We start from the raw sequence: 26903 nt of genomic DNA, 5'->3' as shown, positions 1-26903 counted from the left end.
CAAATTGTGGCTTTCATGACCCTTTTTTTGTGGTCTCAAGAATCCTCCAAATACATTGTTTAATTTTAATTTCCTGCCATTTTTTGTGGTACGAAGGACAAAATATGAAATATTAGCTAAAAATAGGCATAATATTGTTTAAAATATTTTTTTTAAAGAACAGCTTGAAACCAAAAAATCCCCGTAATTGACAATGGCATTTCTATATGTTCTTTAGTAAACTGTATGAATATATCCATGAAATCACTAGAAGTCACAGAAAACTTTACTTTTTGTTGTTATTGCTTTGTTTTTGCTTTCACTCTCTTTAGTGAGAATGGAATGGAATGGAATGGAATGGAATGGAATGGAATGGAATGGAATGGAATGGAATGGAATGGAATAGAATAGAATAGAATAGAATAGAATAGAATAGAATAGAATAGAATAGAATAGAATAGAATAGAATAGAATAGAATAGAATAGAATTTTTTATTAGCCAAGTGTGATTGGACACACAAGGAATTTGTCTTGGTGCATATGCTCTCAGTGTACATAAAAGAAAAGATACGTTCATCAAGAATCATAAGGTACAACACTTAATGATAGTCATGGGGGGACAAATGAACAAGCAACAAAATTACAGTCATACAGTCATAAGTGGAAGGAAATGGGTGGTGGGAACGATGAGAAGATTAATAGTAGTGCAGACTTAGTAAATAGTTTGACAGTGTTGCGGGAATTATTTGTTTAGCAGAGTGATGGCATTCAGGAAAAAACTGTTCTTGTGCCTAGTTGTTCTGATGTGCAGTGCTCTATAGCGTCGTTTTGAAGGTAGGAGTTGAAACAGTTTATGTCCAGGATGCGAGTGGTCTGTATTTTACACAGCCCTCTTTTTGACTCGTGCAGTATACAGGTCCTCAATGGAAGGCAGGCTGGTAGCAATTGTTTTTTTCTGCAGTTCTAATTATCGTCTGAAGTCAGTGTCTGTCTTGTTGGGTTGCAGAGCAAACCAGACAGTTATAGAGAGGTGCAGATCAGAGGTGGGTTCCAGCAGAACTGGTAGCGGAAATTTTGAATAGTTCGGAGAACCGGTAGTAAAAATTCTGACTGGCCCCGCCCCCATCTATTCTGTGCCTCCCAAGTCCCAGCTGATTGGGAGGAAATGGGGATTTTGCAGTATCCTTCCCCTGGATTGGAGAAGGAATGGAGATTTTACAGTATCCTTCCCCTGGAGTGGGGTGGGAATGGAGATTTTACAGTATCCTTCCCCTGCCATGCCCACCAAGCCACACCCACCAAGCCACACCACGCCCACCAAGCCACATCCACAGAACCGGTAGTAAAAAAATTTGAAACCCACCACTGGTGCAGATGACAGACTCAATAATTCCTCTGTAGAACTGGATCAGCAGCTCCTTGGGCAGTTTGAGCTTTCTGAGTTGGCGCAGAAAGAACATTCTTTGTTGTGCTTTTTTGATGATGTTTTTGATGTTAGCTGTCCATTTTAGATCTTGCGATATGGTAGAACCTAGAAATTTGAAGGTCTCTACTGTTGATACTGTGTTGTCTAGTATTGTGAGAGATGGAAGTAGGGAAGGGTTTCTCCTAAAGTCTACCATCATTTCTCTGGTTTTGAGTGTGTTCAGTTCCAGATTGTTCCGGTCACACTACGAGGCTAGTTGTTCAACCTCCTGTCTGTATGCGCATTCATATGTGGATTCATTTGGAACAGCAGTAAATAAAATTTACTGCTGTTCTACATTTAAAAATAATTAGAATGCAAAAAAAAAAGTGAATCAGGTTTACAAAATATTTATTTTTTGTGATGCAGCAAAGAAAAACTAATTCAAGCTGTGGAAGATGACATCCGGCAGGAAAAACAAGCGGCAGAAAATATAATAAAAAATATGTCGGAAGAAGATCAAACCAAGTACATAGAAATGAAAATGGCAAATGAAAAGCTCTTGCAGGTAGTCTTCGATATTTTCGTAATTTACAGTTTGAAGTGTGCCAGAATAGTTTCAGACCAAGGAATTTTTTTAAAAAAATCCAGAAGCCAGTCAACATATCAAGGGAAATATCTTCCAGCCAAATCTAAGATTTTAGTCTTTTAAAGGGTGAATGGGTGTGATTAACTCTTTACCACAAAAATCATGTTACAGAATCTACCAACCTCTTTTTCTTTCTTATACCTTTAGTTCTTCAGTTTCTTGCCAGACGCATGATTTCTTAATTTTAAAGAAACTATAGATGTGTGACTTGGTAGCTGTCTCTCACACTGGAGGAACCAGCCATTGCAAGATTAATGTGCACATTAAGCATGCATGATTGTTTAGTTTAATGTTTTTCTTTGTAGAAAAACTCCATGTAGGAATGAAAGATTAGATTGATCCCATTGAAGAAAAAAAATTGTTCAGAACAAGATAAATGAATCTAAGGTTTAAAGGAGAAAACGTATCTCTTTAACATCAGAACATTTACAATCTTATCACATTTTGAAGCATGAGTTATAATCTAACTTTGCTTTACTTAGTTACTGGATTACAGCTATTATTTCTTACATTTTTATATTTGTTTCTATAAGAATCTCATTTTAGCTGTGCAGGAACCGAGTAAATTAATTTTGACTATAAAATAAAAATCCTGAAATCTGTAAAGCTTCCCACTCAGGTTTTGAGTTCATCTGTTTCAAAGGGAAACTGATTTCCATTATTTATTATCTACAAATGCAGAGAAAATAATTCCAATTATTTGTGGAATTATTATGTGTGAGAGATCTACATTTAGAGTCATAGTCTAAAACTGGTGGAAACTTAAAAAATTCAAGTCCAAACTGAGGATTTAAGAATGATGATGATCATGTTGATGATGGATTTAGTCCAGTGATTAAATTCTTCAAAGAAATGGGTGATATATTTATCAAGTATAAGATTGGATGACTTGAGGTTGAATCTGAGTACGAATGTACATTTATATAGGATATGGCCATAGCTGGGGCTGCCCGTGAAGCCTTAATTTTCAAAGTTTCTTTCAAGCACTAAATCTCTTTAACAGTCTTTTATTGTATGAAAACTTACTTCCTCTCATAGGAATTGTCTTCTTTACAACAAGAAATGGATGCTGTGAATATGAAAGAACAAGCTCTGGAAGCAGTATGTATTTTCCTATTCTCAAATTCATTACATAATGGAAGGATAAGTTAAAATGCGATAATTCATAAAGTGTCTTACACTTAATTCATAAGTGTCTTACATACAATTACAAATAAAGTCAAAATCCCTGTCTAGTATCATTTTAGCTGTTTCTTATCTTCAGGACATTATCTGGTCCATGGGAAGGACTAGATAGGTGGATAAACAAAGTGAAATCCAGTTTAAACACCTGATTGCTTGTGGATAGATGGATTACAAAGATGGATATTGTTGTTCGATGGTTTTAAAGTATTGCCCAAAGATGTAAGCTGTTCCAAGTAAAGCTGCCTTTTGCCATTGACTGAAGTTGATTTTGTAAATGCCATCGGTGTTCATGGGGGCTCCAGATGTTTAGGGATTTTTAGGCACCCAAAGCACCTATTACTATTGGTACTATTCCTGCTTTCTTTTGCCACAGTCATCCATTGCTGTTTGAAGGTCTTTATATTTTGTTGATTTTCTCCAGTTCTTTCTCTTTTACTCTGTTGTATTATTATGATTTGTCACACGGTCAGCAAGGTATTTTGAATGGATTTAGCATTTTTATTTATCTATCAAATCCTTCTGAAGAACCGGGAATAAGTAGATAGTATTTAATTATTAATCCTATTATTATGTTCAACTCTCAGTAAATTTTAACATAAAATACTGGAAAACATAATTGTTTCTTGAAGGAAACACTGTTTGCTTCCTCTGTCATGTAACATACTACAGTAAACCATATGGCCAGTTTCACATATTACATAGCATAATGAGTGAAGTTAGCCATTGGTACTTGCAAATCCGTGCGGTTGTGTTTTATTCAATAAATAAAAGTTAAGCAAACTATAATGTGGGAACTTTTAATGTGGGCTCCTACTACCCTGTTTTCCTGAAAAACATCCCCTGATAATAAGCAAAATTGGGCTTTTAAGCACAATTTGCTCAAATTTTGCGCTAAAATAAGCCTCCCAAAAAAAATAAGCCCTCCCGAAAAATATTAAAACGCAGATCTGGAAATCAGGTAAGACAACAAGAGGAGCCCCATCTTGCTCCACGCACCCCAAAATAATAAGAGCTCCCCGAAAATAAGGCCAAGCACTTATTTTGGGATTCAAAAAAATATAAGACAGGGTCTTATTTTCAGGGAAACACAGAATTTGATTTATAATGTTAAACCACAGTATTATACTAACCAACAGATCTTCTGTGTAACTTTCTAAATACTTGTTATCCTCAGTTTAATCACTCCTACAATTTTATATGTACCGGTATGTATCAACTGTTCTATGAATTTTTCCATTTGATGCTCTATTAGAAAGTTACTATGTGGTACTTTAAAGGTTATAACTTTGATAATACTTCAATTTCCTTACTTTATTATAATTTGGATAATACATATGTTCTTAAATCAAGAATGATTAAGAAGGCTCAGAAATAGATGTGAAATAAGAAAATGAATCCAGATATTAATTAGCAGTGTATATCTCTGCATGTGAAGATAGATAATGGCTTTGTTTTATCCATTCGTTTAGAAGTATTTAGGAGTGATAATCTATGAATCAATGAACATATATAATATAAAGAATGTATGGGTAGAGTGCTCAGTTTTAGCAGGAACCTTCCTATGCTACTCTCTAGTTGCTGGTTAGCCATAAAATAATGTGATTCGCCAGCCAAAACCGATTCATTGTCCCTGGTCTTTACTTTCTGTTTCAGTTGTATAAATATAAAATACCATATGCATGTATTCTGTCTCTAGGAAATTACCCACTCCCAAATTAAACAAGAGGCCTTACAGCTGTATGAAAAACTCCATGGTCTTGAGGAACATCGAGATCAAATGATTGCAGAGGACAAGAACATGGGATCTCCGCAGGAGGAAAGAGAAAGACTATTAAAACAGGTAGAAAAATATTTCATAATATTTGTAAAGCTCAATTAACAGGTAGAAATAAAGGCCTAGAGTACTTACATATCATGTTTAATGTAGAAAAGCCACACTTACTTTCACCATCATGACTCTAGGCCAGCAAATGTAATGATTGGAAAATGGATTCACTTAACAACTGACATGTTTGCTTAATGATCATTGCATTCTCTTAATGACTATCACAAAAAATGTCAAAAAATTAAGCCCAGTCACATGATGCCTTGATTTATGACCGCAATAACTTAACGACTATAATTCTGGGCTTAATTTTAGTTTTAAGTCAAGGACTACCAGTATTTGTATATCACTTTTTCTAATATACACATATTTATGCTACTGAAAGGTAAGATGACAGTATTTTATTCAGTAAATTTTAGACAATACAAGTAATATCAGTCTGTTTCTATACTTTAGCCAGCATACTTACCATTCTTTCCATAACTGAGTAATTTATTTGGGTCACTAAGAAATATGTTATGTTAATGTTATCTTTCTAAGGTGAAGGAAGACAATCAAGAAATAGCAAGCATGGAGAGGCAGTGAGTGTTTTTGTATATTTTACTGTCTGCTATAAAATCAGTTTCATTTACATCCACATATTTTGGAAGATTTGTCAGTCATGTGAATTATACCCGTTGACTAAAAAGAAGCAGGGCTGTTTTTATGACCTGCTTGTTGAAATATTCTGAAGAACCATATATGAAAATGGAGTTGGAATTAAAGTATCTGATGACTTAATTAGGTAATACTACTGTATAGTAATAAGACAATAGTAATAAGTAATGCAACAGGAGAAAATCTAAAACAAATATTTGTCCTGTGACATTTTGATTGCTTATGAGACATGCATCATTATCATATGGTTATTCATATTGTTCAAAGAAAAAATAAAGGGAAGAGATTTTAAATCTCTTACATTATTGCATTTAAGTTTACATACGTTAACTGGGTTACTTTAATTAATGTTTTATCTACATTTGTCTCAGAATTTTGAAAAATTCTTATTTTGAGAAAGTGAGGTAAAGAAGCACTACTCTGTTGTAACATTATTGTAATGAATTTTTTTTTAACCAGCAGGGGGACCCATTATTTAACATAAGAAATTCTTATGTTCCTCATTCTCTACAAAATTGAACTCGTTTAGGTAAAATTATGTAAACTCAATTAAAGAATATGCAGAAGCAAAAACATGCTAGGAGAAAAAGACATTGCTGTTTGATTGTTAGTCTGAAAGCTATTTATTCAGTACTTTTTGCAAAAAGCTAGTGTCTAAAGCGGCATATTTATAGTTATCACCATGCCCTTTACACATTGTTTTAGGCTAACAGAGATAAAAGAAAAGATCAACCATCTCAATGAAGGAATCCGGCAGCTTGACATGGATTTAGAGGAACACCAAGGTGAAAGAAGGCTTTAAGACCTGACTCTTCAAAACTGTATTTAAATGTTCTATTATAGTTGATTCAGAAATGGGGATTATTTATATTAAGGTAGAGTCTATGAATTGTGAATAGATATAAAAATGTTCTCATACATGCAAACTGCATGATTCTGTACAATATTTTTATTCCATACGCAAAGATGATAATAATTTCCATTTGTTACCTTCCTATAGTTTCTTTCCATTTCTATCTGTTTTCTTACTGCTAAAACATCTATAAAAGATGTTTATAGTCTAACACTGCTTCATAGTGCATTGCACCTGATGGCTTGTTAGCTTTCTGGAAATATCCTTTTTCTCAAAAGACTTTAAAGAATGTGCTTCACTGTGAATGAAAAAAAAATGATGGTGTGGCAAAATAAGCAAAAAATTAATCCTCCCTGACTCTAACTCTAATGAGAGTTGTTCAAATTCTACGATCATGCATAAAAACTTCAATATAAATTAATCCTTTCAACATATATGGGTGGTCTTCTGATTTGCTTTGGGTAAACAAGATTATTTGGAAGAATGTGAATATGGGTAATTCTCTGCATATGTAGGGGGGAGAAAGCATTTCAACTAATAATGTAACCTTTTCCAATTTAGTGCTTCCCAAATCTGAACAGATTATTATGGGAGTTGTAATCCAGTGACACCCAATGATGCTTCTATTCTAAACAGAGGGTATACTCTAGGTTGCTTCACTAAAACAGTGCCATTTTATGGAACCCAAAAGCCATGCCTTCTCAATGGCAGCAGTTGGGATCTGGCTCTTTCCTCAAATGTTTGGGTCAGTTGAATCGAATTCCCAATTTGAGGAGCTACAGTAAAATCAGCTTTCATGATTTAATGACTTTTGAAGTTTTTTATGTTTATTGGTTGATTATTTTTCCTTTCTTTTTTCCTTTTCTTTTTATATGCTGCCCAGAGTCATGTTATTTGAGTTGGGCAGTCATTTAAATGCCCTTAGATCAATAAAATAAGTACATGTAGATGTATGTTTTGATTTAATATCTAAAAGGAACTAATTATCTTAATGCTATCTCATTAGAAGTGTGATTTAAACAGTATTGTTTTTCTTTCTTGATTCTTAAGTTTGATCATATAATTAGTATTTGATTTTAGCCTTTCCATAGTAATTCCATCATTCTGCTTTTATCTGTTTTATTTTCATACACTTTTTGCATCGTTTTCCTATATTGCTTGGATGACTGTAGATGGTAAGAAATTGTTTTACTATTTATAGCTTGATAACTGAAGCTATTTTTCATAAAATATTTTTCAAATATTTTTTTTGTTTAAGCCTCAGTCTACATCTCTGTTCATGGTCCTCTGAAAAGCAAATTAAATTCAATATTTAATTTTAATTTCAAAATTAAATTCAGTATTTTTTTCCCATCATGAAAGGGAGTATTGACAAGAAATAGGACCCTAGCTACCAGGATGTTTTTAAAAATGTCCTCTTAGGATAGTGCACATATTTATAATTTATAAATGCAAGCAGTGGGAATGTCAAACAATATAGCAGGGAAAAGAGAAGGCAGAAGTGTCAGTTCTAATATGATTTATTTTTAGCCTATGCTTTCCATTTTTTCTTTAGGTTTTGAAGCTGTTATCTACTTGTATTATATGCTTTATTTTAAATTTTTGAATCTGCCATTTTTATAAGTCAACAAATATTACAGTTATCATAAATAAAGTGTGGGTATCATAGGAGTATATTATGGAAGATATATATCATGTATTAATTCAAATGCATCTTATTTATCTTTCAATTTGTCCCCAATGCATTCAACAGGACTCTTAGTGCTTTACAATAATGTTCAATGATATAGTAAAACATCTGTGGTAAAAAAAAAAAAGAGTCCTAAATATACAATGATTTATTTGATCAATTTTTAAGGTCACCCACTCCGTGACTAGATCACTTATAATGGGTTAAAAACAGTGAAAATACAGACATTGAAAAGAATGAAGGGAGGAAATAGATTCAAATATACTACAGCAGTGCTAGTGATTAGTGGCCACACACCAATGTAACATAGAGCCTGCAGGAAGAGCCGGGTCTTAAATGCCTTCCTAAAGGCATTTAATACAAAATACTAAAATCATACATCATAGATCAGCATCATTTCTTTCACCATTTGTCCTTCAACATGATTCCATTTTTAACAGTTCTTAGAAGGCCAATAATATAGAGCTCAATCTGATATCAACAGGGAGGCTGCTCAATGTTGCAAGTGTGGCCATTAAAAATTGTTTGTTTGTTTAATAGTAATTTGAATAACCTATTTAAAAATTATTACAAATTAAACTAAAAGAAAAAGAAAGTGCAAAAAGGAAAAAGTAGAAGAAAAAAGACAAAAACAAATAGAAAGGAAAGGAAAAATAAGAATATTGCAGCAAAAAAGAAAATATATAAAGAAATTACTTCTCCCTTCATTGGAACAAATATAGACAATTTTAGGAACTTGCCTTTCCTTAAAATATAACATGGTTTCTTCTCCCTATCTCTCATCTCTTATCTATAAACAAATCTTTAAAACCTTGTTCAGTCTTGGTCACAAAAGTCTATTAAGGATTTGCAGAGATAACAATATCTACTTTAACTTTGATCATTAACTCACTTTGCATTCCTTCCTTTTAGTTTTAATAGTCTGGACCTTTATCCCTTCAAATACTATCCTAAAATTTGATTTCTTTCCATTTTTTTGTCTTTCTTTTCCTTCTCACAAAAACCTTCAAAACTTTAACAAGACTCTTTTGTAAATTCAATATAGGAAAGTTATCAAGATAGTTCTCTTGATTTGTTATTTGTTTATCCCCTTTAATTATTATGACATCAGCCAGATTCATTCCTACATCCATTTGTATACAGCATCTTTTTTAATTATCATTTTTGTAGCCTGTAATTTTTAAAGCCACTCAATCTCAGGTTTGTCCAGTAAAACTTTTTCCTATTCCATAACATTTTTGAAACACGGCTTATTTATAATTCTGGGCCTATTGTTCACAAATATCCCTTAGTACTTTCACTGTTAACTATTTTGCTCCATCCTATATTCGTAATTCAAATGTATGTATTATTTTCCTTTAATTGTAATCTTTAGTACCTTCTGGTTCCCTCTAGTGTCCAACCTTCAAAGTCTCATCCTATAATTTTTTAAGACTTGAAGAGTATTTTCCCATGTAAAGAATTCTTATAATTAATTTTAAAATCTTATTTCAATCCATCTCACCTCTTAGTCCATCTATAGTCCATTTATAACTGTCCAAAACCAAAATTCTAATTATCCTTTTGCTTTTTATTCCAAATTAATAATATTTTTTCTGAATTCTTAAATTTGTATTTTTATTTGTATTTATTTATTTGTTTTGGTAAGGACTGAAGGAGATTCTCCCGGTACTCTGAATTAACTTGTCATTATAAAAATACCTAGTAACTAAAAAGCAGTCAAAAAACAATTTCTGAAAGTAATTTAGAGGTGAGGCTAAACAGGAGGGACCAAGTCGGGAATGATTTGAATCAGGGTGGGCCCTTGCCTAACAACCAGTGGAATTTAGTTAATGATGGCAATGGGAACTGGCTGGATTTCTATTGCTAAGTAATAAGGTAACGTGACATTACACTCTGACTGCATCATTTAGTAATGGAAATTCTGGTCCCACTTACCATCATTAACCAAGGTTACCTGTACCCTAATCTGTCAATACAAAATAACTGCAGTATTAATTGTTTTATTTTAAATTGGTTTTTTAGGTGAAAAAAATCTGAAATATAAAGAATTGAAGAAGAGAGAGGAAAGCATGGATAGTAAGTAAGATTCATAAACATATATAAAATGCACATTTTGCATTTAGTGCCCTGAAAACATTCATTTTAATATTCATTTAAGGAGAGAAGCAACCTAGAACTAAGGAGAAATTTCTTGACAGTTAGACCAATTAATCAGAGGAACAACTTGCCTCCAGCAGTTGTGAATGCTCCAACACTAGAAGTTTTTAAGAAGAGATTGGACAGCCATTTGTCTGGAATGGTATAGGGTTTCCTGCCTAAGCAGGGGGTTGGACTAGAAGACCTCTAAGGTCCTTACAATTCTGTTACTCTGTTGTTCTGTCTATTCAGAAAAAAATCTTATCAGGGTTTTATCCTTTAGTCTCAGGTAAGTGAGAACAAGACTGCCTCATCAGTCACTTGGTATGTATGCTAATCTCATTAGTAAGTCCAATCCTTTAAGTTTCCCACATGATAACTGGATTTATGGCAACACAGAGTAAAAATTGGTTCCCATTTGGGTCCTTATAATTTCAGACAAATTATTGGAAACTAGAAGTAAATTGAAATACTTCTTATGTGTTGAAAAATAAAAGAAAACAGACATTTGGCAAGACTGTGGCTAATGAATAGTAATTTCTTACGTTAATTTCCTTTCAAGAATTCTATAGATTTTTACTTTGCCAAGAGAAATTGATAAGGAAGCATTTGGTCTATTTTAACAGAACCCTTTTATGTAAGGAATTGCTCAACACATATAGGAACTCTGATACACATTTTGGAGCCCTATATGAACCAAAGCTTCCTACTGAATTCAATATTGCTAAAGTTCTGTGGTCATATTACAGTTGCACTCCCACAGCTACCTTCCATGTTGAACCTTTGCTTCCGAAAGCTCTCCAGATATCAGGGAGGTTTATGGAGTTTTCGGGCAAAGTGAGACTTAGTTAAAAACTCAGGATAGGAAGATTTCTTCTATTTAAACAAACAGTCACACAGTATTTGTAAATGTTGAGAGCTGTTGCCCAATCTTGGATGGTGGTGTGGATGACCTCAACTCTCCTAATTTTTACTTGAATTGCCACATTTGCTGGAAGAATTTCCAGAGTCTGGAAGCAGCTAGTAAAGAGTTCCTCTGTTTGAACATTGGTATCCCCTAGGCAATCTTAAGGTTCAGGGTTTTTCATACAGTCGGTATATATGGTTATATGGATCATCATCAACATTTCCAGTTGGATTTGGAAACAGTATTATAGCCAGTGAAGCTATTGTTAGAAAAAAAATCAGTAATAAGGTGTAGCATTCTGCTTAAATTTTTGAATATTCTTCAGAGATTATGTTACAATAGATAAATAGATTGGGTTACAGGAGTCCAGATGGAATGTAATTGAGGCATTGAATATTTTAGAAATATCTTTAATTATTATTTGCTAGTTTGCCATATAGAGCTCAAGTATCAATTGAATAACAATTGAATAACTGATTCTCATTATACTTTTTCATATAAACTATTTTTTCGTTGAATTATTTTCTGATTTTAAACTCCCTGTTTATATATTTTTAAACTCTTTAACATTCAAAGTGCAATTGTAAGCAATGCTGCTGGACTTCTCTGCTGTTCCTATTGTAAACAATAGCTTCCTCTATCTTTTTTTTTAAAACCTTTAGACTTTCTCGAATCTTTTGAAGAGACAAAGAACCAGGAACTGGAACGGAAATCAGAGATAGAGGCCAATATTGTGGCGCTTTTAGAGCATTCAAGTCGGGTAAGTAATCCCCCTTGAAATCCTAATTTACTATTAGGGAAATATCTCTTTCTCAAACAAATGAAACCCAGACAATTATTTAATTTTAAATAAAGTTAAAAATCGCCCTGTTAAATAATAAAGCTATTTGATAATAACATGGGTTTTTTATTTCTTTGTATTTGTATTTCTTCAGAATTCAAATAAGAGTAAATCTAGGGGGAGTATATGTAGGGGGAGTGGAGGAGCCCTTGCAGGGTAGAGCTGAGGAGTTTGTGCAGTTTCTGTCGGATAAAGTCACTCAGATTTGGACGGACCTGGACTCTGATTGGGCAATTCCGACCGAGATGACGGGGGCAGGTCTTAGTCCTATTGTGTGGGATGAGTTTGAGCCTGTGACTCCTGAGGAAGTGGACAAGGCTGCAGGGGCAATGAGTTCCTCCACTTGTTTGTTGGACCCGTGCCCCTCCTGGCAGGTCTCAGCCAGCAGGGAGGTGACACGAGGCTGGCTCCAGGCTTTAGTTAATGCGTCCTTGAGGGAGGGGTCCTTCCCGCAACCATTGAAAGAAGCGGTCGTAAGGCCCCTCCTCAAGAAGTCTTCCCTGGATCCAGCAGAATTAAAGAACTTTTGGCCAGTCTCCAACCTACCCTTTGTGGGAAAGGTTATAGATAAAGTGGTGGCATTTCAGTTCCTGCGGTCATTGGATGAAACGGATTATCTGGACCCTTTTCAGTCTGGCTTCAGGCCTGGCTACAGCACGGAAACTGCTTTCGTCACACTGATGGATGATCTCTGGCAAGCCTGAGATGGGGGTCATTCCTCCATCTTGGTCTACTTGATCTCTCAGCGGCTTTCGATACCATTGACCATGGTATCCTTCTGGGACGACTAAGGGAGTTGGGAGTTGGAGGTACAGTGTTACGGTGGTTCTCCTCCTATCTCTCTGATCGATCACAGTCAGTGTTGGTAGGAGGACAGAGGTCGACCCCTAGGCCCCTCGTTCGTGGGGTGCCTTAGGGCTCGGTCCTCTCTCCCCTCCTATTTAACATCTACATGAAGCCGCTGGGTGAGATCATCTGAGATACGGGGTGAGATATCAGCAGTATGTTGATGATACCCAGCTGTATATCTCTACCCCGCATCAATTCAGTGATGCAGTGGATGTGATGTGCCAGTGCCTGGAGGCTGTGAGGGTCTGGATGGGAGTCAAGAGGCTCAGACTTAACCCAGACAAGACCGAGAGACTATGTTGATTGTCCATCCTTGGTTCTGGGGGGGGGGAATTGTCCCCCTCAGAACGGGCTCGCAATTTGGGTGTCCTCCTAGACTCACAGCTAAGATTAGAGCAACATCTGACAGCTGTGGCTAGGGGGACCTTTGCACAAGTTCGCCTGCGACCCTACTTGGATCGGGAGACTCTCCTCACAGTCACTCATGTCTTTGTCACCTCACGGTTAGATTATTGCAACGCGCTCTACATGGGGCTACCCTTGAAAAGTGTTCGGAGACTACAGTTCCAGAATGCAGCGGCGCGAGCTATCGTGGGCGCACCTAGATACACCCACATTACACCAATTCTCCGTGAGTTGCACTGGCTCCCTATTGGTCTCAGGGCACAATTCAAGGTGTTGTTGATTACCTTGAAAGCCCTACATGGCTCAGGGCCAGGTTATTTTCGAGACCGCCTTCTACCACATAGCTCCCAGCGACCGGTAAGATCCCATAGAGTTGATCTCCTCCAGGTCCCGTCAGCTAAACAATGCCGGCTGGCGGGCCCGCGGGGAAGGGCCTTATCTGTGGCTGCCCCAGCTCTCTGGAACCAGTTACCTCCTGAGGTCCGGACCACCCCCACCCTATTGGCCTTCCGAAAAGCAGTGAAGACCTGGCTTTTCTGGCAGGCCTGGGGCTGTTGATCTCGCTGTTGCGATCTTGTGAGATCCGGCCATGAATGGTGTGAATGGGTTTTAATTTATTTATTTTATTTATTTATTAATCAAATTTCTATACCGCCCTACTCCCAAAGGACTCAGGGTGGTGAACAGCCAAGATAAAATACAGATAATCCAAATATTAAAAAAGTCCCTTAAAATTATTAAATATTTCGGCCGAAACACAGATTAAAACACCCAATTTATAAAATCACAAATTAAAAAATTTAAAAAATTTAAAAGATGGGAGTTAGGCCAGGCCAGCTTGCTGAAATAGAAAAGTTTTGAGAGCATGGCGAAACGTGCGCAGGTCCGGGATCTTCCGTATCTCTGGGGGGAGCTCGTTCCAGATGGTAGGTGCCCCCACAGAGAAGGCTCTCCCCCTGGGGGCCGCCAGTCGACACTGTTTGGCCGACGGCACCCTGAGAAGCCCCTCTCTATGGGAGCGTACTGGTCGGTGAGAGGCTATTGGTAGCAGAAGGCGGTCTCGTAGATACTCCGGTCCGATGCCATGGAGCGCTCTAAATGTGGTAACCAAAACCTTGAAGCGCACCCGGAAGACCACCGGGAGCCAGTGCAGCTCGCGCAGGAGGGGGGTCAGATGGGAGCGCCACGTCGCTCCCATAACCACCCGCGCGGCCGCATTCTGGACCAGCTGGAGCCTCCGGGTGCTCCTCAAGGGGAGCCCCATGTAGAGAGCATTGCAGTAGTCCAAGCGGGAAGTGACGAGGGCATGAGTGACCGTATTTAACGAGTCCCGATCCAGAAAGGGATGCAACTGGCGAATCAGGCGGACCTGATAAAAAGTCCCCCTGGCCACGGCCGTCATGTGCTCTTCTAAAGACAGCCATGAGTCCAGGAGGACACCCAAGTTGCGAACCCTCTCCGTGGGGGCCAGTGTCTCGCCCCCAATAGTCAGCGATGGCACCAACTGACTATATCGGGATGTCGGAAACCACAGCCACTCGGTCTTGGCGGGTATTACGGAGACCTGGTTGGGCCAGGGGGGTTCCCCCTCGTTGAAATGTGCCCACCTGGTTTCCGCACATTTCATCAGCTGAGGTCACGGGAGGGGCGGAGGGGTGGCGGTTGTTATTAAAGAAGGTCTTGGGCCGAGGGAGGCCACTGTTCCTCAGACCGCCGGTTGTGAGTCCCTCCTTGTGAAGTGGGGTCATGGGGTACAGATGGGCTTGCTGATCACGTACCTGGCTCCCTGCCACATGGCAGCAGCCCTGCCTGAGCTACTCAACGTGATAGCCGCGGTGGCAGTTAACACCCCCAGGTTTATGGTCATGGGGGATTTTAACTTGCCATCCGCAAGTGAGACGTCTGAGATGGCTCGGGAGTTCATGGCTTCCATGACAGCTATGGACTGACCCAGTCATGGCCCTACTCACACGGGGGGAAACACGCTGGATCTAGTTTTTGTCTCTGGACAGTGGTTGAGTGATCTTGAGATAGGGGATATACCGATTGAGCCCTTGTCATGGTCAGATCACTCCCTCCTTCACCTTGACCTTCGAACCGCCACACCCCGCCGCAGGGAGGCGGAACAAATGAGATGGTTCCGCCCCAAGCGCCTGATGGAACCTGATAGGTTCCAGACAAAGCTTGGGCCATTCCCTGAGGCTCTGGCTCACGCCTCAACTGGAGACCTAGTGGCCGCCTGGGATAAGGCGGCCGCTGGTGCTTTGGACCGTGTTGTGCCTTTGCGGCCTCTGACCCGGCACCGATCTCGCTTGGCTCCCTGGTTTACCGAGAAGCTGAGGGAGATGAAGGGCCAGAAAAGATGCCTGGAGAGCGGTTGGAGGGCCAGCCGGCCTGAATCTGACCGAACACTGGTAAGGTCTCATATTAAGACTTACCTAGTGGCGATAAAAGCAGCAAAATGTAACTATTTTTCCGCTCTTATTGCGTCATCAGATAATCGTCCAGCTGCCCTGTTTAGGGTGACCCACTCCCTGCTCCTTCAGGAAGCACGGGAGGACCCCTTGGAGGGTAGAGCCGAGGATTTTGTACAGTATCTGTATGATAAAATCACTCAGATTCGGGAACACCTGGACTCTGACGGGGTAGATTCAGGAGGGAGGATGGAGGCAGGTCTTGAGGATATTATCTGGGAAGAGTTTGATTGTGTGACTCCTGAAGACGTGGACAGGATACTGAGCAGACTGAATGCTGCCACATGTTTATTGGACCCGTGTCCCTCCTGGCTGGTGCTGGCCTCTCGGGAGGTTACACGAGGCTGGCTCCAGGAGATTATAAATGCTTCCTTGAGTGAGGATGTCTTTCCCGCTGCCTTGAAAGAGGCGGTGGTGAGACCTCTCCTCAAGAAGCCTTCCCTGGACCCGGCAGTGTTGGCTAATTACTGTCCAGTATCCAACCTTCGCTGTGTTGCGAAGGTTGTTGAGAGTGTGGTAGCACGGCAGCTCCCTCAGTACCTGGATGAATCAGTTTATCTGGATCCATTCCAGTTGGGCTTCAGGCCTGGGTACAGCACGGAAACGGCATTGGTCGCATTGGTTGATGATCTCTGGAGTGCTCGGGACAGGGGTTGCTTCTCTCAGTCTCAGTGACTTTTCATACCAACGACCATGGTATCATGCTGCACCGGCTGGAAGAGTTAGGGGTGGGGGACACCGTGTTGCGGTGGTTCTCCTCCTTTCTCTCCGACTGCTCACAGTCTGTGTTGGCAGGGGGGCAGAGGTTGACCCCGAGGCCCCTTGTATGTGGGGTGCCACAAGGGTCAGTCCTCTTGCCCCTTCTGTTCAACATTTATGTGAAGCCGCTGGGTGAGATCATTCGGGGTGAAGTACCACCAGTACGCTGATGATACACAGCTGTACATCTCCACCCCAGACCACCCCAATGATGCCCTTGAAGTGATGTCCCGGTGCCTGGAGGCTGTACGGATCTGGATGGGGAGAAACAGACTCAGGCTCACCCCATCCAAGACCGAGTGGCTGTGGTTCCCAACATCCCGATAGAGTCAGTTGGTGCCATCACTGACTATTGGGGGCGAGTCGTTGGCCCCCACGGAGAGGGTTCACAACTTGGGTGTCCTCCTGGACTCACAGCTGTCTTTAGAAGAGCATTTGACGGCTGTGGCCGGGAGGGCATTTTATCAGGTTCGCCTGATTCGCCAGTTGCGTCCCTTTCTGGATCGGGACTTGTTAAATACAGTCACTCATGCCCTCGTCACTTCCTGCCTGGACTACTGCAATGCTGTCTACATGGGGCTCCCCTTGAGGAGCACCAGGAGGCTCCAGCTGGTCCAGAATGCGGCCGCGCAGGTGGTTATGAGAGTGACATGGCGCTCCCATGTGATCCTCCTCCTGCGCGAGCTGCACTGGCTCCTGGTGGTCTTCTGGGTGCTCTTCAAGGTCTTTAAAGCACTCCATGGCTTAGGACCGGGGTATCTACGCGACCGCCTTTTGCCACCAGTAGCCTCTCACCGACCAGTATGCTCCCATAGAGAGGGGCTTCTTAGGGTGCCGTCGGTCAAACAGTGTCGACTGGCGGCCCCCAGGGGGAGAGCCTTCTCTGTGGGGGCACCCGTCATCTGGAATGAGCTCCCCCCGGAGATACGGAGGATCCCGGATCTGTGCGCTTTCCTCCGTGCCCTCAAAACATTCCTATTCCAGCAGGCCGGCTTGGCCTAAGCTCTCTTTTAAACTGTTTTAAATTTTTTAAATTTTATATTTGTCTTATAAATTTGGGGTGTTTTAAATTTTGTTTTCTGGGCCAAATTATTTAATTGTATTTTAATGGTTTTTTAACATTTGTATTATATGTATTTTATCTTTTGGCTGTTCGCCGCACTGAGTCCTTCGGGAGTAGGGTGGTATACAAATTCAATCAATCAATCAATCAATATACAGGAGGGAAAGGAAAGTCCTCATTAGCAACTGCTACCAAGGAGATGTCTGTCTTCCTATCCTGAGAGCAGACACCTTAAGAAAGTATAGCACTTGAGGATATGCTCCAGAAAGGCAAGCAGCCAGGGCATGTCAGTCTCCTGTCACAAAAAGGAAAGGAGAAGCAATATTTCACTGCCTGGAATGGGCATCCATGCTCAGGGTTATTCCCTCAGGAAGAGTCACCTTGGCATAGAAGGAAAATGACCCTTGTGTTATAGAGAGTACTCAGGAGTGAGTAGGGGATTTCATAGAAGTCATTATAGTGAGCACAAAGACTATTGAAGAATGTCCCAGCAGCTGGATCCTGCATATGGCTTGGTCTGGTACCAACAAGCTCCATGTCTAGGCAGCGTAGGAGTGAGTGCAGACTCCCTTACATTTTTATCAGAGTTCCTTAAGGGATGTGAATTACAGTTGGAGAAGTCAAAAGAAGGCACTGAGATTTCTTTCTTCCTAATATAGATTTTCAAGTAAACACGGTTAACAAATGAAGAATCTAGCCTTGCTTTAGCCTTTTTCTTCCTGAACTGGTGACTTCTATTTTTACAATAAGATCTTTCTGAAACACATTTTAAGCCTCTTTGAGATCTTAGCCACTAGAATAGCAGAATACTACTTTGGTTTGTTTAACATTAGTGTTAGCACTTAATTAAGGTAGGGTTACATTTTTAGGGGTTTTTAAAACATAGTTCATAGGAAGTCAATGGGTTCCATAGAATTGATCTTGCTTCTGCTCTTTTCTTTTCCCCCATCACTTTTGTTTCTTCCTTTGATACCTTAGGCTTAGGCCTCAAAAAAGAAAAATGATCTCAAATTGCAACTAATCGCATATGATGTGATACAGAACAGTGATTGTCAGATATGCTTTTTATGTTTCCAAAGCATCCTAGCACAACTTAAACTGTGTAGTAATTACATTTTATATATTTGCCTAAAAACTGCCCTTACACCAAATTTGTCAATGTTTTATTAAGTCTTTTGCAGATATAAATCAATTCACTGGAAACATCTTAAGGTACCATGTCGTAGTGAAAATAGCTTCCTTTAGAATTGGCTGTCTCAATTTCAAAAGTAGAATCTGATTGTCCCATTAACATTTCAGAAACAGTTTTCCTTTAGGATACATTGCCTGTGAAGATGTTTTTCAGAGCATAAGGGTTAGGGTTATTTTTGCAAGAAACAACTACGGGTAGTCTTACAACAGTTTAATTAGTGGCCATTCAAAGTTATAACTGCACTGAAAAAAGTGACATGACCATTTTTCACATTTACGACCTTTGCAGCATCCCCAAGGTCACATGAGCAAAATTCAGACACTTGGCACTTGACTCATATTTATGACAGTTGCACTGTCCTGGGGTCATGTGATCACCTTTTGAAATCTTCTGATAAGCAAAGTCAATGAGGAAGCCAGCTCACTTAACAATCTTGTTACTAATTTAACAACTGTAGTCATTCACTTAACAATTGTGGCAAGAAAGATCATAAAATGAGGCAAAATTCACTTAACAATTGTCTCACCTAGCAACGAAAATTTCAGGCTCAATTGTGGTTGTATGTCGAGGACTACCTGTATCCCTTGGTTAAATTTCCTCAAATTATTGTAAGCCTTTAATATTTTGTTTACCTTTAGCCTTTATTCATTATGTAAAATATAGTAATAAAGCTATTTGTATGGATAACACAGCAATGCTTTATTTGAGATATATTCACTAATATTTACATTTCTTAAGGCTATTTTCCATGACTGATAAAATTATTATGGAAAAAGGTTTTTTTATTGATCTGCCTCTAGGCATGGCAACACATTTGGGAAAAAAATTTTGTTTTTTGTTGTAATGTGCAGAATGTAAGTCGTATGAAGCAGATATCTTCTGTAACAAACCAAGAATTGAAGATCATGCAGGAAGATCTCACTTTCAAATCAAGTGAAATGCAAAAATCACAGAGTACAGCTAAAAATCTGGGTACAGGTAAGAGATGTATTTATTCCATTACAAAAAACAACTCTTCCTCTTTTATATCTCAAGGACTCAGCTGTTTCATAGTTCATGCTCTCTATTCATCATTAAGGTTTTAGCATTGGGAAAGATTTTTAATTGGACGAATAGCTAAACTTAACAAATTCTATTAGGGAGTATTGAGAGGGAAGATTCATGAAAAAAAATAAGAAGCTATTTGTGGAATGTTATATTTGGAAAAGAAAAAAAAATGCTTATAGTAAAGTTCTCCATAGATCTTTTAGAAACAGTGTCTTTGTTTTTCCCTGCTCCATAACTACACGGTGAATTTGTCTGATGAACTATGATTCAAGCAAATTATCGTAATATCTCAAGTTGACTAATTGTCTAGCTCTCTTTATTGAATTTTGTTTGATGGTATAAGCGGAAAGTGATAAAAAACAATAAAATGCTCAGATTGCCTATTAAAATTATATTTGCTTTCCCTTTTTCTGTGGGTTGAATGATTAGAGTTATGCTTTTGTATGAATTTTCCTTGCATTATATAAATAGAAACGTATTTACCATATATATTTAAATAAAATTTTTGAAACTGGTATAGAATCAGGCAAATACTGCTGATTTCCCCAAACGTATGGATATATGGATATAATGTTTCAAAAAAAATTTCAAGTAGGAGTTTTATTTACATCTTTCAGAAGCCATTGAGCACCAAATAACATTACAAGGCATTGAGATTTTATGGATTGTGAATAAAAATAAAAGCACCATCAGTTTTAAGAAATATTAATTTAGAAACAAACCATTTTGAGAGTCAGATCTTGACACATTCTGTATACTTTGTGTGCATCCTGCATGGGAACATTTGTGGAGTTGATTAGATCATAGATTTGTTATATCTGAATTGTGAATCTGTGGTTATTCTCTCTTTCTTAGCCAGGTCTTAAAACCAGAATTGCACTGTAAACAAATATATGAGGTGCAATTTAAAGGGAAGGTGAAAAAGGCAGGCAAACAAGGCAATTTTTTATTCTGTTTTAGTTCTCTTAAACTGCTTACTCTATTATTGTGGTTGCTGATTTGTTTAACCAGCTATAAAAGGAAGATGAGACTCTGCTGGTCTTGAAATCATGTATTTTACAATCTACACATTGCTGTTTGCTTAGTAACAAATCTTCCATATTTTAGAAAAGTTTTTCAAGGCTACAAGTTACCTCCTTGTGTAAAATACCACTACAGAGTAGTCTGCCTTTCCCTCCTTAAAGGAAACTTCTGTGAGTAAACAGATTTGCTGATGGCAGCATTTCCCACTAACGTTTCCCTAGGTCAAAGCACAAAAGCAATTTTGTCTCAGAATTTGCTACTATGTACACACTGCTTGCTGAAGTCTGTGACTTAGTGGCATATCAGAAGGAACTGGACTGCATCCTCTTCCTGTCTCTTCCCAGAGAGAAGGCTTGTTTTTTCCCCCCTTTTCCTTTCCTTTTTTTACTGTAGGAGGTATTTAGATGAAGAAAATTAGTACCTTCTCCAGATTGTTCAGCAAAGCAGCCTGTCTTATCCCAAAATTGTTGCTCTTTTGATATTGCTTATACTGTTTAGCAGCAGCTTTCTATGGTTTTAGATAGGAATCTGGAATTTGGATGTTCTTCACCAAGTGTGAACAAGTGTTCAGCAGACAAGAAATAGTAAATATAGTACTATTTGTAATAGATTCTTTGGGTGCAATTCCAAAATATTTAAGAGTACCGCTTGAACACCATCAGCATTGATCATCGGCATTGACAAAATCACTATTGGTTAATTGCAAAAGGTAGCTTTGCTTGGAACAATTTACATCCTGAAACAATGTAGTATCTACCTACCTACCTACCTACCTATCCCAGGTCCTTGGGAAGGACTCCACATGTGCCCAAAAATGCCAAATCCTATATGAACATCTGGCTGACTATGTGACCATCCATAATAGATTTTTAAAATTTAAACATTTTAATTTAAAATAACTGTGACTGTACCTTTTTCAGTTCCCAAACATTCCACAGTGCAGGAATTTGAATCCTTGAATCATTATTTTGGAGCACTAATCCATGTATCCTCAAAGCAGAAGGCCAGCCAGGAGAACAGGTTGACCAACTCTGAGACAAGGACTTAAGCCATATCCTAAGAAAGGAATTAACAATACACCATAAGGATTTTAAATTGTGATGATATGCACGCCTTTATCCCACTATGCTAATTTTATACCTCCGTATCTTGCATGGAAGCCTAAAAAAATATTTCAGTCTACAGTATACAGTCAAGTAATTCTGAGATGTCAATATGTCTGCCTGAAATTCCCAGATGAGACCATGCACAAGAGGAAATGAGTATTCATATAAACTGAGATTCAGTTATTATTTTTGGAGTATCTAAGGATTTGGCGTTTTTAAAACTGGACAGGTATCAGTCTATTTTACAATAAAAATGGTCAGATCACAGAATGCACTGTGTAGCAGCTGGATGCAAGTTCAGTATTTAAAAACATTTTTAAAATATGGCCTCAAAGCTCTATACCAGATGGACTGTATTGTGGGTCAACAAAATTGGTATACAAAGGATGGGTTTTTATTTTAATCATAGTAATCTGCTTTCTTTTCCTTCTAAATTACCAGCACAATCTCTAGAAGTTTATAACATTTTGGATCGTTTAAAGCTAAGGAAGGCAATGGAATTATTTTCATTGTTCTTCATTTTAGTCACAAATATAAATGAAGAATAACAGTCTTAATTTCAGTTTGGCAGCTTTTGCTGCAAGCAGTAAACTATTTCAGCACCAGTCTGCCATATTGCTAGTTCATCAGATAATGGATATTTGTATGCAAAAGATAACATTTTTGAGAGCTTTGCTGGATCAATGCCAAGGTGAATAAGGCAAGCAGGACTTGGTTGTCTTGTTGGATAAGTAAATGTGTTCTGTGATGGAAAATATGTATGTCAGTAATTCATACTAGTCCGTTTTCCTTTGTTATAGATAGTCAGAGACTCCAAATGGACCTCCAGAAGATGGGCTTATTGGAGGGAAAGATGGTTGATGAACTAAGTTCACTCAAAGAAAAAATTGAACAGATGACCAAGGACCTGGAAGTATATAACAATCTGCCTGCTCTGAAAACAGCAGGAGAAGAAAAGAAAAAGGTAATCAGCAGTCCAAGTCCTAAAACCATAGAGTTACAAGGGATATTGGGAGTCATCTAATCCAATTCCTGCTCAGTGCTGCATCTACTAATAGAGTATCTCTGACAGATGCTTACCAAGCCTCTCTTTGAAGACATCTAGCAAAGGAGAACTTGGCACTTTGTGCGGTAGCCTATTCCACTGGATGATACAGTCAGGAAATTCCTCCTGTTGTCTAGTTTTCTTATATAAGTAGGCCTTATTTAGCAACAGCCTTGTTTAGCTACTATTTTCAGTTACAGTAGAGATGAAAAAGTTGCTTTGCAAACAATTCTCACATTTATGACCTCCGCAGATTTGTAAACCAAAAGAAAACTGAAATAAAAAACATAAGTGCAGCCACAGTTTCACTTAGTGATCATCCTGCTTAAAGGCCAAATTGCCAGTTCCAGTTGTGGTTGATACAGGTAGTCCTTGACTTATGACCACAATTGAGCCTCAATTTTTTTGTTGCTGAGCGAAACATTTGTTAGGTGAATTTTGCCTCATTTTACAACCTTTCTTGCCACAGTTGTTAAGTCAATCACTGCAGTCGTGAAGTTAGTAATCTGGTTGTTAAGTGAATCTGACTTCCCCAAGGTCACAAAAGGGGATCACATGACCCCGTGACCCTGTAGCCATCATAAATATGAGTCAGCTGTCAAGCATCGAAATGTTGATCATCTGACCATAGGGAGGCTGCAATGGTTGTAAATATGAAAAACTGTCATATGTCACTTTTTTCAGTGCCTGTAACTTCGAATGGTCACTAAACAAACTGTTGTAAGTCAAGGACTACCTGTAAATGAGGATTACCTATAGTTTTAAACACTGATTCCGATACTGCTTGCTAGGGCACTTTCTCTTTTTTGTGTGACAACTTTTTAAAAAGCAATTAGGAAATATGCTTGAGAACCAGTTCTTCAAAATGCAGACTAAAATATTTGACATTAAATTGTCTTTGGCCTGCTAAAACATATATATAAAAACTGCTCTTACTATATACCGTATTTTTCAGTGTATAAGTCGCACTTCCCCCCCCCCAAAAAAAAGTGGGTGGAAATGTCTGTGCGTCTTATACAGCAAATGTTGCCGAAGCCCCACCCAGCTGCCAGCCCCCACCCTTTAGCCTCTGCCTCCCAATAATTTACCTCCTTGCAGCAAACAGCCTGGTCAGCTTCAGCACAACCTGATTTAGCACAAGCAGCTGATTGGTGGTTGGATCGGCTTCCCAGAATACCGCCTATCAGTTGTTTCAGACTGCAGGGATCGTCGCTGCTGACACCACCCATCGCTGCTGCCGCCTAGCCCTGCTTCTGTGCACCCCATTTTCAGCCTCCACGCGTCCTGTTTTTGGCCTATTCAAGACGGTGGGGATAGGCAGCAGTGGCAGCTATCTCTGCCACCTGGAATGGGCCAAAAATGGACCGTGTAGAGGCCAAAAACGGGGCACACAGAGGCCGAAAATGGGGTGCACGGAGGCCAAAAATGGGATGCACAGAGGCCAAAAATGGGATGCGCAGAGGCAGCGATAAGCAGCAGCAGCAATGAGCGGCGATGGTGGAGACGGGCAGTGCAATCCCCACAGCCTGGAACAGCTGATAGGCGGTATTACAGGAGGCTGATCCAACCGCCAAGCAGCTGCTTGTGCTAAATCAGACTGTGCTGAAGCTGAGCATGCTGTTTGCTGCAAGGAGGGAAATTGCTGGGAGCCAGAGGCAGATTTTTTTTCCTTGTTTTCCTCCCCAAAAGCTAGGTGCGTCTTATACTTCGGAGCATTTTATAGTCTGAAAAATACGGTAATCACTTTTGTACAGGGGTGGGCAACTGTGGCCCTTTTACAACCTGTGGACTTCAACTCCCAGAATTCCTGAGACAGCCAAGCTGGCTCAGGAATTCTGGGAGTTGAAGTCCACAGGTCATAAAGGGGCCATATTTGCCCACCCCTGCTTTTGTAGGATTATGCTCCACCGCTTGCACCCAATAGGGCTTGCACTGTTAACAGCACAATGAAATAATGCAGGGCTATTTCCCTCTATCTTATCTCAACTGAGTATGGCAGAGCCATTTGATGTGTCAGTAATAACTCAAAATAGTTGCAATACTCACATATTTACTGCTGCAACCTAAGATACAAGCCAGCTGCTTCAAATGGCTTCCCATTCTTCCCGGTAGAAGGTTAATAATCAGACTGGTTAAAAAAAATTTAAAAAAATATCAGAGAATGCTTAGAAATCATTTTATGCCTAAAATCGAAAAGTCATTAAAAAAATTTCTTTAAAAAATAATATTTAACTTTTTCCGTATACAGCCAACAGTCTTGAAAGAAATACTGTGAAAATTAGTGATGCTTCCTTGTAGGAATGGATGTTTAGAATAGGCGATAAATAAACCCAAGCAAAACAGGCTCTCCTTCTTTTCTTGTGGGATCAGTTGTTTCCACATCACTCTCCCATTGCTTTGTTCTTTTTGTAAGAAGGTGCATTTTCAGGCTATCCCACCTATGTTTCCTTACCTTACAGAACTAAAAGTGCCTGCAAGGAGAAGGTGGTGTTGGTATAAATGATGATTTAAAGTGTTCATATGCTGCCAGTAATGCAAAACAGCTTGATGTTATGTTTGTTTATTGTTTATTCTTGTCAGAAGGATCACAGTTAAAATAAGGCATATTCTGATATCAAATTTAAAATATAAAATACAAGATTGAGGTTATGTTAAATGCTAATAGTATTTGGTATGGAATTCATCCAGCTTTTATTCACCTTCACTAGTGCTTGTATTTACTGTTTTCTTAGCTTAAATATGTTACCATAATTTATAGTACTAAATTATATGGTGAATTCAAATTCTATTTTTATGGTATTCCTACCTGGTATTATGATTGTAATAAACAGTAAATAACACATTTGATAATTGGGTAAATAAGATAAGGTACAATATAAAATAATGGTATATAAAATAAATATAAAATGTTGGAATGCCAAAATGAAGACACAATGCAAAAAATCCTATTCCTGCTAGGCAAATATCTGAAGGATGTGACACAACTAAGAAGGTTTCTGATAGATATAAGCAGGAAGGACTCTGATATGAAGTGGACATAATCCTAACCCAAATTCCAAGAAAACTCTTAGTAGCTTTCAGGCTATCAAATGTGTAATTAAAACACAGTTAAAAACATAGCGTAATGAAATATAATTTCCTGGATAATTCAAGAACAATAACATTCAGAAAAGCTGAAAAAAAATCATGGCAGGGACTCTACAATCACCCTAAACCCAGTTCCAGGAGCAGAACCAGGTCTTAAGGGACTTAGAAAAGACTGGAAACGTGGGAACCATACATATATCTGGGGGAATAAAAGACAGGAGCTGTGATAGAAAAGATGCATTTCCTTGGATCCATAATATGACATTTATAAATTTTATAGATACATTAAGGCTAAAGCTTTAAACTCAGTTAAATCAGCAGCTAGTGCAATTCTTTCAACAAACAGTATTCTGTGACAATAGCCCAGTGTACTAGATAAGCAACCATGCCTATACTTTTTGCACTAGAATCTGTTTCTGAACCACTGTTCATCCTTTTTTGTGTGTTTTTCTTAACCTATACAACAGCAATGATTCCTATTTTCTGATTGCTCCTTTTGTTCTTAGCTTTAACAGATAAAAAGTACATATAGCTGTGATAGTTTTGTGCCACACTTTCCCCATGAGAAAAAAAATTGCAGATTCACTTCAGCAATTTTCTTTTAATATTTTGTAACTGATAAATGCAGTCTAGATTTAAATCCCTTCTGTTTCTTCTTTATACTAAGAGCTGTTCCCCAGGTAAAGCTTTTTTGGATATGTTCTTACTGCTTAATTTGAGTCT

The 26903-nt window shown here is 38.6% G+C and overlaps 1 protein-coding gene across 1 annotated transcript in view; it reads left to right on the top strand.

Annotated features, from left to right (window-relative positions):
* The window catches only part of IFT74 (intraflagellar transport 74), a 45856-nt gene that overhangs the window by 14624 nt on the left and 4329 nt on the right, over positions 1-26903 (top strand). Inside the window, exons 9-17 of the mRNA XM_070935515.1 lie at positions 1814-1952; positions 3072-3134; positions 4915-5058; positions 5584-5624; positions 6406-6485; positions 10269-10322; positions 11952-12049; positions 19724-19850; positions 22849-23012. Coding sequence (XP_070791616.1) covers positions 1814-1952; positions 3072-3134; positions 4915-5058; positions 5584-5624; positions 6406-6485; positions 10269-10322; positions 11952-12049; positions 19724-19850; positions 22849-23012 — 910 coding nt within the window. The remainder of the gene's footprint in view (positions 1-1813; positions 1953-3071; positions 3135-4914; positions 5059-5583; positions 5625-6405; positions 6486-10268; positions 10323-11951; positions 12050-19723; positions 19851-22848; positions 23013-26903) is intronic.

The sequence above is a fragment of the Pituophis catenifer genome, unplaced genomic scaffold, assembly GCF_029215685.1.
Source record: "Pituophis catenifer annectens isolate HBS135680 unplaced genomic scaffold, rPitCat1.0.hap2 SCAF_2, whole genome shotgun sequence".
NCBI classification, from domain to species: Eukaryota; Metazoa; Chordata; class Lepidosauria; order Squamata; family Colubridae; genus Pituophis; species Pituophis catenifer.
Note: the sequence above shows the minus strand (reverse complement) of the source record. Positions and strands in the feature narration are given on the sequence as shown.